The sequence below is a fragment of the Chinchilla lanigera genome, unplaced genomic scaffold (assembly GCF_000276665.1).
Source record: "Chinchilla lanigera isolate Chin_1 unplaced genomic scaffold, ChiLan1.0 scaffold00073, whole genome shotgun sequence".
NCBI lineage: Eukaryota > Metazoa > Chordata > Mammalia > Rodentia > Chinchillidae > Chinchilla > Chinchilla lanigera.
Window position 1 is genome coordinate 10970800 of NW_004955474.1, and position 18639 is coordinate 10989438.

General features: G+C 37.1%; 1 protein-coding gene across 4 annotated transcripts in view; it reads left to right on the top strand.

The window, feature by feature from the left end:
* The window catches only part of Plscr1 (phospholipid scramblase 1), a 35720-nt gene extending 17419 nt beyond the window's left edge, over positions 1-18301 (top strand). For all 4 annotated transcript variants that reach the window (XM_013502784.1, XM_005401432.2, XM_005401431.2 and 1 more), the window contains 6 exons: positions 4329-4594; positions 6004-6046; positions 9059-9279; positions 9385-9546; positions 14642-14803; positions 17863-18301. In XM_013502784.1, the coding sequence (XP_013358238.1) occupies positions 4329-4594; positions 6004-6046; positions 9059-9279; positions 9385-9546; positions 14642-14803; positions 17863-17919 (911 nt within the window). In that variant the 3' untranslated portion in view covers positions 17920-18301. The remainder of the gene's footprint in view (positions 1-4328; positions 4595-6003; positions 6047-9058; positions 9280-9384; positions 9547-14641; positions 14804-17862) is intronic.
* Positions 18302-18639: the final 338 nt, after the last annotated feature.

Below are 18639 nucleotides of genomic sequence, written 5' to 3' on the forward strand. Positions count from 1 at the left end.
AGAGAGAGAGAGAGAGAGAGAGAGAGAGAGAGAGAGAGAGAGAGAGATTAGCTACCTTGGAATAATCCACACTTTTATTTTGTAACAAATATTTATTTCTTCTTGTTAATTCATGCTTTACATTTTTAAAAAAATAATTGAGTTACATCACTCCATAGTAAGGAGTACAGATTCATAAAAGAATTCAGAGATTATCATTTAGACAGATGCAATTGTTGATATTAATAGACATTTAGAAATGGCAAAGTTCATAATGTCCACAGATTTACCATATGCAGAATACCCACATCTTGGAAGACATTTGGGGGACGTAGGATCGAAGGTGATCTGTTTGGCATAGAAATAGGTATCCATTTTGTTCTCATCTCTGAGCAAACAAATTTTCCTGGCAGCTGAATGGCCTGTTTCATTGTCCTAGAAATCTCCAAGTAGGACCTTATCCAGTCCAGATGTTTATAATAAGCACTAAGGTCTAAGGTAGTAGTTCTCTACCACGGTTGCTGTTAAGTATCCAGAAACACTTAAAAATAGCACCACGCACCATCCCAGAAAAATTAAACAGACCTCTGAAGTCAAGGATTGATAATTTTTAATATTTCAAGTGATTCTAGTATGAAGCCAGGATTGAGAAGCTCCACTATAAATTTTTACAGGGTTTTTGCTTGAAGAATTATTTAAAAGACTTAGATATTTATTTAAGGCATTTACACAATGATTTAGTTCACTGCATAGCTAACTAAAACTAGATCTAAATAACTAAATTCAGATATAATCAGACCTGAGAGTTTGTTAGAAAAATAGCTTTGTTTTAGTTCCCAAGACCAAGGCTGCATGTATTACAGGTCTCGAAATGCCAGCAATGTTGAAAATAATTTTAGCTGAAAAGTGAGAGCTTACTGTGCCATAGGCATTATTCTAAATATGAAGTTCATGTAGGTTAGCTCATTTAATCTCAGAACATTCTTAGGAGGTAAATACTGCCAGTCCCCTGCATATATATGTCCTTACAATCAACCAACTATAGAATGAAATATTCAAATATTGAATTTTGAGCCAGGGATATAGCTCAGTGGCACAGTGTCTACCTGGCAAATGCAAGGTCCTGAATTTGATTTCTGGTACACCCCCCCCAAATTAAATTTCATTGTGTATATGTGTGTGTGTGTTCTTTGCTTTTTTTTTTTTCTTTCTTTTTTGTCTTTTTGAGACAGGGTCTCACTATGCAGTTCAGGCTTGCCTTGAGCTCACTTTGTAGCCCAAGCTGGTCTTGAACTCTCAAGGATCCTCCTGCCTCAGCCTCCTGAGTTCTGGGGTTACAGGTGTGCACCACCATACCCAGCTTAAATTTCATCTTTTATGAATATGTTAGCACCATTTCTTTGCCATTATTCAGCTATGCACATAGCATTTAGACTGTATTAGGTATTATAAGTCATCTCAAAATGATTAAAAGTATACAGGAAGATGTGTAACGGGTCATGAACCAGTCCTGTAGGTGTCAAGAACCATGATACTATTAATTTCCCCCTTATTCACCTGGGATAACTAAGGCATAGAGACTTCAGATGAGGTTTCCAGCTCTCTGTTCTGTCTGTAATAGTTGTGTGGTACTTCTTAAGGCTGACTGGCCAACATTACTCTCCTGGCCTTTTTTAAGATTTTGTAAACAACTAGATTTGTCATTAACCCAAAACTTTGCCTTAAATATTCTTTGCCCTTGGCCTATTTAACTCCCAGGAATCCTGCAGATCTTATATGAAAGGTGATACCTCAGGGAAGCTCTTCCTACTTGCCCTTCCCCTTCCTGTCTTAGTCAGCATTCGGTCCCCGTGATGAAACACCTAAGAAGGTCAACTAAAGGTACAATTGGCTCACAGCTTCGGTCTTTGGCTCACTGGCTCCATTATTTAGAGCCTGAGGGAAGCTAACACATGAGAGCAACAGGACCATGGCAGAGGAGAATCACTCACGCCCTGGTAGCCAGGAAGTAAAGAAAGTCAGGGGCAAAAGACAAGGTTACAGCTCTAGTGATCTACTTCCTCCAGTGAGGCCCCAACTGTGAACCACCCTTTCAGCTGGGAATTCATGAATGGCTTAATTTCTTGATGTGGTCAGTACCTTCATGGGCTGATCACCTTCCTATGAGCATCTGAGCCTTTTGGGGGATATTTTTTTTTTTTAATCACAAGTATAAAACTTTCCCTCTTCCCATCTCAGTAGGTACCCTTGACAGTATGCCTTAGTAAAATCTGGTCCCTTACTTCAAAGCATTTGTCTCCCCCAACTCTACTTAATCAATCTCACTAATTGGTATGTTCCTCCTAGAATAAAGATGAATACAAAGTTGTCTCTCCTACTAGGTAATGAGCATTGGGATTGCCTCTGTGATTCTCATTGTAAATCCTAATGCTGAAAACTTTTTGAGATGCAAGTGACATCACTGAACTCACTCTGTTCAGAATCCTCCAACATCTGCCACGTGGAGGATCCACACAGATTAACTTTTTTTGACGCTTTGCCCACAGCCATCCCTAATCTTCCTCTCCTGTGATGTTCCTGTCTGTTTCTTAACACATCAAGTCACTCCCCAAGTCAGAGTTTACATTTGCGCTTCCTTATTCATGCAGTATTTCTCACCAGATTTAACATAAAGTTTCTCCTGATCATCTCTCAGAATTGAGTTTTAGTTATATCTATCTAAAATGATTACCTCATATCCTGTCACCTCCCCCAAACATTTTCTTTATCACTGTAATATAAAATCTTTTTTTTTTCTGTTTCCCAGAAGTTAGTCGTAACTAACTGAGAGCACCGAGAGCAGTTTCCCTTGTTAAAAGCTGTGTCCTGTAATTCAACAAAAGAGCCACTGACAACTTCATCACCTATACACATTTATTCACTGTGGAAGGACTAGAGTGTAAAAGCTATATTGAAAAGTGTTACTATGAAGTTTAGTCTGTTGCTGGTCTTAGTTTTCAATGGTTATGAATTTTATCAGAAATGTTACTGTTAAAAGTATTTATAGCCTGTTCTAAATATTAAATTTTTCATGGATTTTAATGTTAAATTTTTTTGAATGTAGTCCTTTATATTTCATGCCTATGGGATTACTATTCTGCAAATAAGCTTGTAAAGTATTTTTATAATCACACAATCACAGAGACTATACCTGTACATTTATTAAATTTCTCCTCTACTCATTAACTAGTTAGCTTCTTACACCTTTGCCTTCCTTGTTCCTCAGACGGTATTTTCCAAAGAGCATAGGGTGCTACGTTGTGAAGTTTAAATTTCTAACCTAAATATCAGTTTGGTTTTTAATGGATTAGAGGCATCGGAGAGTAAAGTAGCATGGGTTAAAACTCCAGGCAAGCCTGGTGCCATGGTCTGCAACTGTAATACCAGGAGCTTGGGAAAATGAGGCACAAAGATCAGAAGGTCAGCCTGGGAAACTTAATAAGGCCCTGTCCCAAAATACCAAAATGAAAAATAAAAGGACTGAGGGTATAGCTCAGTGACAGAGGGCTCCTAGATTCGATTCTCGATTATATGAAAAGAACAGAGCAGAGCAGAGCAAGCCTAGGCAAATTATTAACACAGATAAGTTCTTGAAATATACGAGAAGAAATGGCATGCCTTTTCTTCTATGCCAGGGATCCTCAACTGTAACACTATAATATTTGAGGCTTGAAACTTCTTTCTTCGCTGGGAAATTTTGGTCATTCTAGGATGTTTGGCAGTATCCCTGCCTTCTACCCACCAGATGCCACTACCACCCATTTCTGATTTTTGCAGTTCTAATGAATAAAAAAGTCTCCAGATCTTTCTAAATATCCCTTGGGGAAAGAAGGTAAAAAAATCACCTCCAGGTCCACGCAAATGGGAAGTGTATTTGTTACAGTGGCCAAATTATCATGAGGATGGGGTGCTTAGGTCGTTTAAATACCGGCTCACAGCCTTTATTCTGCATTTTCTACCCAATACCATTTCTCTTCTTCTAATGTAACCATGCCTAAATGTGTATATTATTGATGCCGGGTGATACAGTAGTTGTGTTTCTTAGTTATGAAAGCATATCTTTTCCGTCTGAGTTTTAAAAAAGACAGGGCTATATGCTACCTCTATTCACAGCTATCATTCTCAAAATAGAAGTGTAAAATGAACAGACATTGTATTAAAAATCTCTGTAAGATAAAAATGTATATTAAGCGTCACAGATACAGGTTTTCTAAATAAAGAGGTCAGTTTGAGGATGGCTGTGGTAATTCTAGATGAGTTGATGATTCCTATTCTGCGCAGTTATGTGATTTTATTTGCTCCTATTTCAGGACCTCCAGGACAAACTGGCTATCCTGGTCCCCAGGGTGGCTATCTAGGTCCCCAGGTTGGCTACCCTGGGCCCCACGGTGCTTATCCAGGTCCCTACACTGGATCCTCAGTCCCACCAGCCAGCTCTGCAGGTGTTGGCCAACCTGGGTTTCCTGTACAGAGTCAACCAGCACATGGGCAGCCGGGGGCACCTGCAGGGGCACCGTGGATGCCAGCACCACCACTCCCACTGAACTGCCCACCTGGACTAGAGTACTTAAGTCAGGTAATCTAAAATATATACAGATTTCCAAAAGTCACAACTGGGCACCCACTTTACTTAAACAAAGAAATAACTTGAGAAGATTTGAGAAACAGCAAACCAATATTTTCTGCTAACAGATTACTCTTCATTCTTCTAGATCAGTGTCACTTTTTAAGCAAAATACAAATGTATGAGGTCGTTGTGTTTTCTCTGACCATGACTAAAACCTGGGTTAATAGCCAACAGCAATTATTCATTAAGCAGTATGTTCCAGTCTTTGTTGTAAACATAATACATGTATTATCTCACTTAATCCTTGCCAAAAAAACTTATGTATTTGTGCTGTAACTATCATTTTTCACAAGAGGAAACTGAGTTCAGAAGTTACCTAGCTTGGTCAGGACTAGAGATTGAAGACAGAAAGAGTAGCCTTTTAATCTCGACTTTTGTACCAAAAGCAGTACCCTTTTATCCCAACACTGAATAACTTTTTGGGAACTGGAAAAGAACTCCGAATAAAGTTTATCCCTTAGTTTCAATAGTAAGAAGCAAACAAAGGGTTGATATATTGATACGACTCACCCTTTTATAACCATTTAAACTATGTGTGAATGATGTTGTTTTGTTCTTTGGGAGATCCAGCTTTATAAATATAGCTATGGGAGAAGGGAAGAAAAAACTCAGTATTTTGCTCTACTGCAGGATAATAACTTTTGGCATATGAGACTTAACTTTTATTTGGTGTGAGAGATCAGATAGGTAAAATAGGAGTGTGAAGTTCAGCAAACAAAAATTTTTATGATATCCAACCAATATTTAGTAAGTCGGATGTGTCTCTGGCACAGAGTTATATCAAAGAATTTTAGTCATAAATACATTCTTGAAGAAATACTCTGAAATATACATTTTCAAAATTAGGATCTCACTAGGCGTGGTGGGGCATGCCTATAATCCCAGCACTCAGGAGGCTGAGGCAGGAGGATCACTGCGAGCTCAAGACCAGCCTGTCCTACAAAGTGAGCTCAAGGCCAGCCTAGACTGCATAGCGAGACCCTGTCTCAAAAGAGAAAAATAAATAAATAAATGTTAGGATCTCATAAAATACTTACAGGAAATTATCCCTTACTATAATTGGTGAAGCCAAGTACACTTAAAATTGGAAAACTGTAGTAAGATAGAAATCTTTTTAATTAAATAAAAAAGTTATGACCATTTCTTGAGCCTTTTCTAGAAAGAACATTGTTTTAGAAATTTCAGCATAAATCAGTTTTATTTCACATAAAATGTCTCACATTAAGTGAAAAATTTCAACAAATATTTTGCCTATTAAGAACATTAAAGTTAGTTTTACTCTTTAATATAAATTTAAATATTGATAATGGTTGAATATTGATAATTGCAAGTGCATAATTTCCTTTTTGTTTTAACAGATAGATCAGATTCTGGTTCATCAGCAAATTGAACTTCTGGAAGGTATGTATGTATTCACTGAATTGGCCATATTTCTAGAGAGGGAAGTTTATGCAAATAAAGGCATATCAGTCACTACAAATATAACACTGTAGCTCATTTGGGACAGTTAACCAGTTTATTTACAAATGCCTGTCTTCACAAGAATAAAAAAATAAACCTATCAACAATTTTCTTTTGAAAACAAGTCAAGTGCTAACATTTATTTTACTGAGCATCTATTTTCAAGATAATGACATTAGATTGGAAGGAAGACAGTCAAAACCTACATTTGCTTTCCTATCTGTATAAATCAAGTTATTCTCTCTGATTCCTACCACCTCAGCTGTGGACTTCTCATTTGTCATCATCTTGGAAATGATACAGACTCGTGCAAAACTTTAGCCACCTTAGTAAATTTCCAGTGAGATTGATCTTTCTTAATTTGGATAGAATGTTCTAGAAAATTATTGTTTGCACCCACAGTTTCTCTGGGGACATCAGGTGAGTCCTGTGTCAGATATATGGGCCCTGTAGAGTTTCAGAATGCTGACCAGCAGACTGGAGGTTTCCTTCTTATAAGAGGAGCCCTGTTCCTCTGAGTGAGCCTAATGTGACCGGGTGTCTCCCTGGGGTCAGTGCTCACTAGATGCAAGAACAGATTTAGGAAACCAGCAGATGCTTCAGCAGGCTGCCAGGGAGTGAGCCCTAGGTAGCTTTATGAACCGTAATATCTTCTTTCCTGATGTAACTGTGCAGTGAAAATTGCTGGCTTATCGACTATTTATGTTAAATACACCTTTAGCTTATTTACAAAAATCCTTTCCACGGCTACAAATTAGAACATGAATTACATAAGTGGAGAAATGGAACTTTAAATTCTACAATTGTCACCTATTACATTTAAATTATTTATAATGCAAATTGTCAGATGTATATAATGTTCTTGATTTTGTTCAGTGTCTTTAACATTTTTCTGGAATAGAGCTCATTGCATGATTATCTGCAGTTTTGAATATAGTTTATTCTGTGGTATATGCTATTTATTTTATAAAATCCATATAGGTAGATACCATGTATTATGTAACACACATATGTCTTTGCAGATTTATAGATATGTAGATTGATAACTATTTGTGAAATACATAACTTGATTAGAAACTATCTCATAATTTTATTTTTTATTTTTTAATTTTTTTGTCTTTTTGGGACAGGGTGTCGCTATGCAGTTCAGGCTGGCCTCAAGCTCACTTTGTAGCCCAGGCGGGTCTTGAATTCACAACAATCCTCATTCCTCAGCCTGCCGAATGCTGGGATTACAAGTGTGCACCACCACGCCCACCTAATTTTAAAATTTACTATTTAATTTGAAGTTTCTTAAAAAAAAATCCTTAAAATAAAGGCATCCTAAATGTTCTTTTTTCCCCACATTGAAAGTCTATATTGTTGTTTTATGTTATGAAAGGTATATGGAAGATGAAGATTACTGTTTTTATACTATCTGTGCATTAGCAAGCACTTACATTTTTCTCAATTCAAATCTTAATAGACCTAAAAACATAAACATGAGACTCTCTTGTATTTTCACCTGTTAAGTAACCAGAAACAGATTATATAAACCAATATGGCTTTAAAATTAAACAAGGTAAAATTTTCTGAGATTATGCTACTGCATGAAACAATTGGTTGGATAGTAAACACACTCAGAACATCAGTTTAATTATCTTCCCTCACCAACCTTTGACTGTAAGAGATGTTGAGGTCACGGGTCATCCTTGTTATATGCAGAGAGCTTATCTAAGTCCTACCAAAGACACTGAGAGGAAATCATGCTGATAAGACTTCTTTTTTTGTTTTGTCCCCCCCCCCCATACCGGGAATCAAACCCATGACCTCACCCTTGCCAAGCAGGCGCTGTGCCACTGAGCTAAATCCCCAGCCCCCTGATAAGATTTCTGAAAGATAACTATAACACACGATAATTCCTCTTACACACACATTAGTGTGTAGCCTGAGCCTCCATGTATTTCTTTTACACATACTATGACCCCTGTATCTGAGGGCAGTGGCCAAGTAGGAACTTTAATTGCTCCTTCCTGCCTCGGAGAATGGAGCATTTTCCGAGGTGTTAATCCCTGCAGTAAGCCCTTGATGTGATACTTCACATCACTCCATTTTCTTTACACAAAAGTTGAGCTTCTAGAATGTGCAGAAATCTCCTTGAATTCCCATTGTCTGTGCAGCCTACTAGTTAAAGCCATGATTGGCAAATACACCTGTTCCCTCCTGTCTAATACCCCCTCCCACTTCCAGCTAGCGATGAGCTAAAAACAAGGGCGCCCTGGGCACAATGTGATGTTCTAATTAATTACCCTTCTGTTTTCTCTCTCTTCCTTTTCCGTGTTTGCACTGGGAGTAAACGCTCATTACCTTTGCTCCAACATGGTACAAAAAATAAGACTATAATTTCTAAAGTGTCTCAAGCCAATTTCATTAATACAATAGCTACCCCTATAACTCCTTTATAACATACTAAAACTGTACCAGAGCCAGGCATGGTGGCACACGCCTGTAATCCCAGCACTCAGGAGGCTGAGGCAGGAGGATCATCACGAATTCAATGCCAGTCTGGGCCACAAAGTGAATTCAAGGCCAGCCTGAACTACATAGCGAGACCCTGTCTCAAAAAGACAAAAAAAAAAAAAAACCCAAAACTGTACCAGAAAAGTGGATATTTTATCCATACAGGCACCCCCTCTGTCCATCTATACCAGTATACTAATCCTGTGCAGAAAATCTCACCTTTGCAACAGTCTGTGGACTTAAGAGACGTAACTCATTTTTATCAGAATAGCCTCTCCTTACTTCCTTTGACCTTTATCCGAATCACTTCTAAAAGAGATCTTTCATTTCCCTCTTCCTTTTGATGCTTGGAGTATCATCCAAAGCTGTTATAACTAGATGTTACAATACCATAGGAGAGATCCACTATTTTTAACAAAATGGTAACTACAGATTCCCCTATTATGTGTTTAGTCTTAACAGGCTTTGAAACTAATAATAAATATGAAATTAAGAACAGCCTTGGACAGAGGGTTTACTTTGCAGTGGAAGACAATGATTGCTGCACCCGAAACTGCTGTGGACCAACTAGACCTTTTACCCTCAAAATTCTTGATAATTTGGGCCAAGAAGTCATCACTATGGAGAGGCCACTGAGATGTAGCAGCTGCTGTTTCCCTTGCTGCCTTCAGGAGGTCAGTGTGTAGTTTCTAAAGTAGTTCAGGAAAAACTTTCAGGCTTTTGTTGAACATAAGCATCATAATTATTGTTACATTTATTTATGTTCGTTGCTATTGTAGATAGAAATCCAAGCTCCTCCTGGTGTTCCAGTTGGTTATGTGACTCAGAAGTGGCATCCTTGTCTGCCTAAATTTACTGTTCAAAATGAGAGGAGAGAGGATGTACTAAAAATAATCGGTCCATGTATTGTGTGCAGTTGTTGTTCAGACGTTGATTTTGAGGTAAGAAATGTTCAGAAAATTTGCTTTCTTATTGTCCAAAAAAATAGAATTTTATAGGGTGTTACAAAAATACTAAGTATGTTTCATTGATACCTCAAAGAGAGATAATGCGCTCAGTATTTAACTTTAGTCAATTTTAGGGTCACGAATCTGATTAAAGTTCGGTGTTTGTTATGTTAAAGAGAAAAAATTTTTGGAAACTATATAATCATTGATAAAAAATAACAGCATATCTAGAACCTAAACATCATGACTTCTAGTGACATCATATATTACCAGCACTCAGGAGGTTCAAGCAGGCAGATCTCACATACAAGGCTGACCTGGGCTATAAACCCACTCTATGTAAAAATAATAATATAAAAACAAACAACACAGAATGATAGTCTGGTGTTTTGGTTACTTTTTTCTCGTTGCTGAGACAAAATACCTGACACCCAGAATTAAGGAAGGAAGGGGTTTTTTAGCTCACAGTCTGTGGAGGTTTCAGTCCATACTTGGCTGGCTCCAAGGCAGAGTGGTACATGGCAGAGAGCAACCATTCATGGGGGCATTAGACAGCAAAGGCAGCAAGAGCAAAAGGAAGAAGCAGCAGCAAGCAGCCTCTTTCTCTCCCTTACATATGCAAACTACCTGCCCCGGGGTGGATATAGCCCTCACACCCATAATCCCAGCATTGGATCATAGATAAATCATAAACTCTAAAATCCCACCCCATGACTGCATGTGGCCCCAGACACAAACCATAAGACCTGGTCATCTAAATGTGTCCTGTGGATCCTTCCTTAATCTGCATCACGGTGGTTTTGTAGACCACCATGTTCAGAAGGTCTGATTGCTTTAGTTCCTACGAAGAGAACAATTACACAAAGATAGTTTTAAAAAGGTTAATGAAAGGTACTTCCTTTTCCACAACTCACTCTTCATAGCTTCAGTTAACTACATTCAACTGTATTCTGAAAATATTAAATGGAATTTTCCAGCACTAAACAATTCACCAGTGTAGTTTGCATGGCATTCTGAGCCATGTGATGGAATCCGGTGCCCCATCCTGTTCCATACAGCCTGGATGTGAATCGTCCCTCTTTCCAGAGTATTGTCACTGTATAAGGTACCTGCTCACTAAGTGAGTCACTTCATAGCATACTTGGTCATAGCCAGTTGGCAGACGGATTGTCTTGGTATCTTACTGCTGGTGCTCAAGTGACCCCTATGTAGCAAACTTACACTGTGCCACCTTGCCTACGTCAGTGTCCTCCCTTCATCTCATCACACAAGCCACAGGCCAGTGAGTCATAGCACATCACCAGAAAATGGATAGATACAGTAAAATAAGGTATTCTGAGAGAGTCCACATTCATACAGCTTTTATTTTAGTGTATTGTTATATTTTTCCTATTTAATGGTTACTAAGTGTTGCTAATCTCCTGTTCTTAATCTATAAATTATGCCTTATCATAGGTACACAGAGAAAAAAGCATAGAATTCAGTGGTATCTTTGACTTCACGCCCCTACTAGGGCCTGCACAGTCTAGAGGGACTACTGTATAATACACAGTGCCCAATTATGCTTCTCTGTCATCTATATTTCATCCTTGTATTAAGTTAAGTCACTGAAGCTACTGTGTGCCTGTGTACTTACTCTGTGGGGTAATTTCATTACAATAAATGGTCTAAGCCAGTGGTGGGGAACTTATGGCACACGCGTTGTTTTTCTTTTAAGATAAAGGATATTAATATATGAGTTGTTTTTTCAAAACTAAAACCTCAGTGTTCAAGTTTAATTGCCGTGTGGGCACTTTGTGATGAATAGGTGGGTTCGGGGTTGCAGTTTGGGCACTTGTCTGCAAAACGTTCACCATCACTGGCTTAAACACAGAACCCAATTTCTTTAGTTACAAATATGGAGAAATTTTACAAGTTAATCTTTATTTCTTGTCTTCTCCTGTAAAATCAGAAAATATGGTAAGCCGGACCCACCTTTCCACAGAACAAGATATCCTAAAGCCAAGAAGGGTTACTGCGTATGGCCATGTTAACAACTATTGAGCTTCATTATGTGAGATTATTTACCTGCTTTCCTTTCAAATGGTTTTCAAATTCTACATAGCTTCTAGTTGTAGAAGTATGAATCCTCATATACTAACAACAGAAATGGGAAATATTGTGAAATACTATTCATAGAAGCGTGCGTATATACAAACACTTTAGATGAGGATATGCATAAAACTTTTTCATGTAAAGAATGGTATTCCTATCATAGAGTCAGAGGAGTTAAAAAGTAGTTGCTTTCAATACTTTTTTAGCTGCAAGGAACAAGATCAATGAAATCGCCATATGTTTTACTTTTAAGAAACAAGTGAGGGGCTGGGGATTTAGCTCAGCGGAAAAGCGCCTGCCTGGCAAGTGCAAGGTCATGAGTTCGGTTCCTGGTACCGGAGAAAAACCAAAAAAAAGTGAAAGAATTGTGAAGCATTGTGAACTTTCACATTTAACACTAAGAAGTTAGATTTCACCCTGCAGCTGTTCTAAATTAATGCCTTGACATGTTATGGCCCTAAAATGTCCTCCAAAAGTCCGATGTGTACAGAGAGTGCAATTTCAGAATGCAATTGATCCATAGGGTGCAACATTCATCAGAGATTAATCTTTGCTGAGTTGCTAGCTGAAGGTGCTGCGAGGACTTAGACTCCACTTGGAGGATATCCTTATAGAGGATGGGTCACTGGAGATTTCTTCATAAAGGGCTGACCTGTGCTTGGCTTTTACTGGTTTCCCTGCTTCCAGGCTGCCATAAGTTGAGCAGCTGTTCTCTGCCAGGTCCTTCAGCTATGATATTTCCACCTTGGAGCCAGCCCATTGTCAACAGAACCCTCTGAAACCGTGGACCAAGATAAACCTCTCCAATCCATCCTTATTTATGTGTAATGACTTAACTTCTTTCCTGTGCATCTAGGTACCATCTTTGACAGACTTGAGAAATAGTTACATGATTCATTTTCTGTAGGGTTTATGACAGAAAGGTTGACATTTTAAGCCAGGAAATGTCAGTTTGAGGAACTGTCAATGGGCATGGAACTTCTAGGAAAAGATGATGTAAAAGTTTGAGCTATGGAAGGAGCAGAAATTATTCCAAAAGGAGAAATGCATGAAGAGATGTTTCAGGTGTACGCAGTGGGACTGATGCATGCACTTCTTGTCAGTTGAAGATGTAATAATGTCATATGTTTGAGAAGCTAAGTAAATAATGATACCTTTGGCCAAATTAAGAATATAGGGGAAATTAAGAATTTGTATTTGGATCATATTGAATCTTGGTTATGGAGTGAAAAATTCAGGAATTTTTGAGGAAAGTATATAAATGATTTAATTGTATTAATGACAGTTGACATTGTGACATGATTTCCCTAAGAAAGAATAAAAGATAGCCAGATAGACCTTCGACCCCATATAGATGGCAAAGCAGTGATTTTTCTTGCAGGAATTTGGGTAGGGAATAATTAATGCCCATATGAAGCTGATGTCCTAAAGCAATCCTGTCCATGAGTTTGAAGTGTAAATTGATGTTGTTATGATTTAATTAAATTACTTAACAATTGTAATGTCTTCACATCCTTACAGATATACTAAGTGATATATAAATACTTCATCAGGAAATGAATACATTATCCTAGCAACAATCATATTTTCTATTACAGAGTACAATTTGTTATATTCCTTTGATTTGTATGTACTTTATGTGCACTATTGTATTTCAGTCTTTGCAGTGATATTTAAAATTGTGAGATGAGTCTAAGAATTCCTTTTTCAGCATATTATTTACCAGTGATTGCTGTTAAATTCTTAAATTTATGGATTAAAATAGTTAACGTTCAGGGCTGCTGATGTCCTTCAGTGGGAGAATGCTTGTTGAGCATATAAAAGGCTCTGAGTTCAATCCCCAGTAATGGAAAAAAATACTAATATAACATCATTAGTAATCTCCCTAGGTGAAAATTTGATTATGATGACATCCTGTTTTAAAAATATATTCAGAATTTATCTAAAATTTTTGTAGACTTCATGAATTTTCAGTTATAGATCATTAATCCCATTTCTGAGCTGTGCCACAAAAAATTATGTATCCTACTTCTGACACACATTTTGGTAAAATTTTGATTTTTGAGTCAGTAAACAAAAACAGAACTATGAATACCTTTATCAGTGTACTCGTGAGTTGTGGCAAATTGTCACCTGAAGTTTTCATTTTGAAAACTATTTCAAAACTTTAAAATAAAATGTAAAATTTTTCTATATTTCAGAATTTTGCAGGTCACAGCCATCTCTACCCGAGTGAAATGGGTCACCAATTCTAAGTTTCCCTACATTTAATAAGTAGGTTGACCTGAAGCAAAGGTTTCAAAAGGTGTTACTGGTACATGTGGTACTTTGTTCACATTTAAAAAGGACTTGCCTCTTCATTTAATACAATCCTGAGGTTGCATAGCTCAGCGACTATCAGATATACTCAGCTTCCACCTGCTCGCTTGAGCAGTGGCTTTATTGTGGGCACAATTTGTTCTGCTCTCTATATGACCTTGAATTTTCCTTAGGCAGAACTACAAGATGAACTCTTTCGCGTGTATCTTTATTATTAACACTCCACTAGATATCAGGTCTTACCCCAACTTTTGACCCAACTCAAGTTGCTTCCTGCACTCAAAACTGACAGTATTCTTTTCTGAGCTGCTAGCACTTCCTGTTTCCCATCCCTCAGTAAGTGGAGATGTGCCCTCTGTCATGTTTAAATCTATGGCCTTTGTAAACTGTCTATGTACCTCTTTATGCAGAAAACTAGTTCTTGCCTCTTCTTAAATTTTGTTTTGGAGCAATTCAAATAATGGATTACTGCCAGTGTAAAATAGAAAATGTTAATATTTCAGCAAAATTAATTTCTATCACTTATGTATACAGTGAAACAGGTTTGCAAGCCTAGAGGATTATTGGTCAGAGATACAGATGGGCGTCACTGAATACAACGTTTATTTCACATCAGTTTTGGCAGTAACGTTGGTATAAGTTTTCTACAAACCTTTATGTTACTTTTCCAATGTAGATTAAATCTCTTGATGAACAATCTGTGATTGGCAAGATTTCCAAACAGTGGTCTGGGATAGTAAGAGAGGCATTCACGGACGCGGACAACTTCGGGATCCAGTTTCCTTTAGACTTGGATGTGAAAATGAAAACCGTGATGCTTGGTGCATGTTTCCTCATTGTAAGTCCATTCTCACTTACCTTGGATATATATCATTGCTCTGGTGTTATTCTGAAGTGATTCGATAGATTGTGTATTTCAAAATGACCTTCTTAAATGAATAGATTTTGTAGAAACACTCCCTTTTAGTCCTAGCTCTGAAATTCCATTTGATTCTGACACTCTAGATACACAGGTGACCAGTTTCTGTCTGAAGAATATGTGTTAGCACAAGAAAAGGCTTTTATATATCATGCTTGTCTTGGAGTATTTTTTTAAAACATAGAATTAGTGCTATGGGAAAGATGTTGAATCTGGGTGTCAGTGGAAAGAATGTCAGTGAAAGAAGGAAATTCTGTTCTGATTTACTATTAAATCATCTAATGTAGAAATAAAGCTAATATATCTATCACGGTCTCAGGTCTTCTAGTTTATAGGAAATAGTAAAGGAGAGCAGTGATTCTAAACTATTTGGTACCCCAAGTACCAAAAAAGAATAAAAACATACAATTAGCAGGAAAGTGGCAAAAACTGGAGACCAGAATGTTAAGTGAGATAAACAAGACTCAGAATGTCAAACATCGTGTTTCCTCTCATAAAGAACATAGGAGGAGGAAGGAGGGGAAGGGGAAAGGGTGGTAGATTGAGATAACAAAAAAGTAGAAGGGAGACTGACAGAAAAGGAAGTAAATCAGGGAGGGAGGAGGAAAAGGACAGAGATAATGAGATAGAAAATGACCAAGGAATGTTATACGTGTGTACAAATATACCAAAGTGAAACTCACAGTCAAGATGCACTAATAAGAAAAATAAAATCCTGAGTACCAAGCCATACTCCACTTCAACTAAGTCAGAAACTCAACTGGAAATGTGTATAGCACCTGAGTTGGTCATAGCATTCAGCACGATTTGAGGACTGCAGGAACTGCAGTGGTCGTTGCCATGAGCTGCATAATAGAAAGACCTGTGTAACTTTTCATACTCTCCCTGTCTGCTCCGCCCCCAAATCTGCTCCATTAGAATCTCTACTGTTGGAACGCAGCCTTAAATCTGTACAGAAACCATAGATGACTGCTTACATTGTACAGCTGAGTTCTGAGACACTAGAGAACTTGTTAAATGTTGATTTATGCATACAGTCAGAAAAATGAGAATACTCAGGAAATAAGGAACCACCCCAGCTCCTTCATGAAGTATCAAACAAAATAAAAAGACAAAGGTAAAATGAAATTGAGGTGTGAAGAGATACTACAGTCGTGCTAATAGACCAGTCAAATTAGGGTATTTACAGAGATATTTATGAGACATTCAGAGAAATTTGAACATAGGCTGTTTGATGAAATGAATGAAGGATTAATGATATAATGATCATATTATAGAAAAACAGAGAATTCATACTTATCAGAGACACATCCTGAAGTGTTTCACCATATGATGATTTCACCTCATGGATTTACTTTCAAATAGTGGGGATGTGGGCAGCAGGATCTAGTGGACTGAGTAATAGGTGAAGTAAGCTTGATTATATTTATAATAACCGAAGCTGCATGAAAAAGAGGTTGATTTTTATTCTAAATTGGCACATGCTTAATTTCTATCTTAAAGTTTAAATATATCCAGAACTGTATGTAAAAATTGGAACTTCAGTCAATATTGTTTTTTATCTAAAGGGTAAATTTAACCCTAAACTTTAGAAAACTTGCATAGTCAAGGTATGTGGAAGATATTGTGTATTTAAGGAAAGAAAGCCATCTGGAACATGTTCAATGGAAAATGCAGGTGGAAATAGGGAAAAGGGCTTAGTTATGTTCTTCTTTGAAGAGCCCTTCAAGCTACAGATAGAAGGGCCGGGGATACAGCTCAGTGGCCCAAGCACCTGCCTGGCAAGCACAAGGTCCTGAATTTGATTCCCAGTACAAAAAAAAACCCCAAAAACTACAGTTAGAAGAGACAAGTTCTGATGTGCTAGTTCACAGTACAGCAACTCTATATTCTGATAACAAAGTGTGTATTACTAAAAAACCAGAAGAATAATTTTGAATAGTTTTACCCATAAAGAAATGATAAATATTTGATATGAGAAATAGATTTAAGCTGATTCAAACTTTGCATAATTTATGCATGCATAGAAACAACACATGGCAACACATAAATGTATAAAATTTTTATCTGTCAGTTAAAACAAAAATTTTTAAAGAAGGTTTAAATGTTATGTACCTTTTTATAGACATACATTAACTCACTTCAAATTATTTAATTGGTTGGTTTAAAATTAGGTAAAATAAAATAAGTGTAAATTCTTAGTCAGCCAAATCCTGGTGAGAATGTGGGAAATGGATTGGAGAAAGGTTAAAATGGAATAGCATGATGCAAGTGGTCAGGAAAGAAGCATTACATGGTTACTGTTGAAGAGATTTAATAACATAATAAATGTAAAAGAAATAAATTCTGTAGGATTTTCCTAATGTCATAGAGCGAAGCCAGGGTCTTGTTGGGGTACAGTTGATAGGTTTGTAAAAGAATGGATGAACCTGAACCAAAAAATTCTCTGACTGTCGTCATCCTGAACAATAAAGCTGTTCATGGAACTCTTGTCACTAGAGAAGTTGTATGACTGGAGAAGGATGTCTCCAAAAAATTGAGGAAAACAGAATAAAAGAGAAAGATTTCAAGGTATATCAAAAAGTGTTATTAGAGAAGTTGCCAGGAGATGCATTACATTCCTACAAGACAGAATAATGGAATTTAGTTGTCATTAAAATGAAAATGTGGCCAGGCATGGTGGTGCACGCCTATAATCCCAGCACTTGAGAAGATGAGGCAAGAGGATTGCTACAAGTTCGAGCCCAGCCTGGGCTACATAGTGAGACCCTATCTCTAAAAACCAAAGGAAAAAATAATGCAAAAGTAAAGCAAAGATTGCAGAGATATAAACTTTTCCCAGCTTTATGCATTATATTTAACTTGTGTGTGTAACAGGTGTGTGACTGTGTGCCATCTGTATTATTTGATTTCTGCATCTGAGAGTTGATCTCTGTTTTATTGGTAAAACTTATTTCTGTACTTTTGTTTTTATCCAGGACTTCATGTTTTTTGAAAGTACTGACAACCAGAATCAAAGATCAGGAGTCTGGTAGTGGAGTCTTGAAAGTGTCCTTTGAAAGTGTCCACACAGAATCTAAAATGTGCACAGTGATGAGGCTATCGAAAAGTAAAACATTTTTTCTGTGTTAGTATCACTGCTGTCTGTATGACTTAAGGAGAGATGCCTGTAGATCCTGTTGTATGATTTCACTTCCAAATTACAGTCTGTTTTCTGGACCTCTCTCATATAAATATTATGTGTTTATACATTTTTAGATACTCACTGTGAATCTGAGATAAACGGCATAGGAGATTTTACATTCAAAAAAGAAAATTTCTTATGAAAATTGCTTATATTATAATCACTGCCCTACTTTCTATTTTATACCACAATTAAAGCATTTTTGAACTTTAATAAACAAGTAAATGACTGAATTTGTTTGGTTAAGATTTATTTCATGCAACAAATACAGTGCTATCTTAAAAAATACTATCTATTCAAAAACTCTCACAGATCAATTTGTGTCCTTTGTTATTATAGTTTGATACTACTCAATATGGATATTATCAAGGAAAAGTGAAATGGGTTTTTCTCTTTAGGAAATCATAATGCATTTAAATACTCCCATTAACTAATCTACAGCTCCAAGTAATTTTCATAAAGAAAAACAATAGATACCCTATCTCAAAGGGTTTTCAGTGAACAAAGATACGATTCACTGCCAAAGAAACACTGTAAAGATTCACTTTCTCTTGAAGTAGGGAGATCTTTA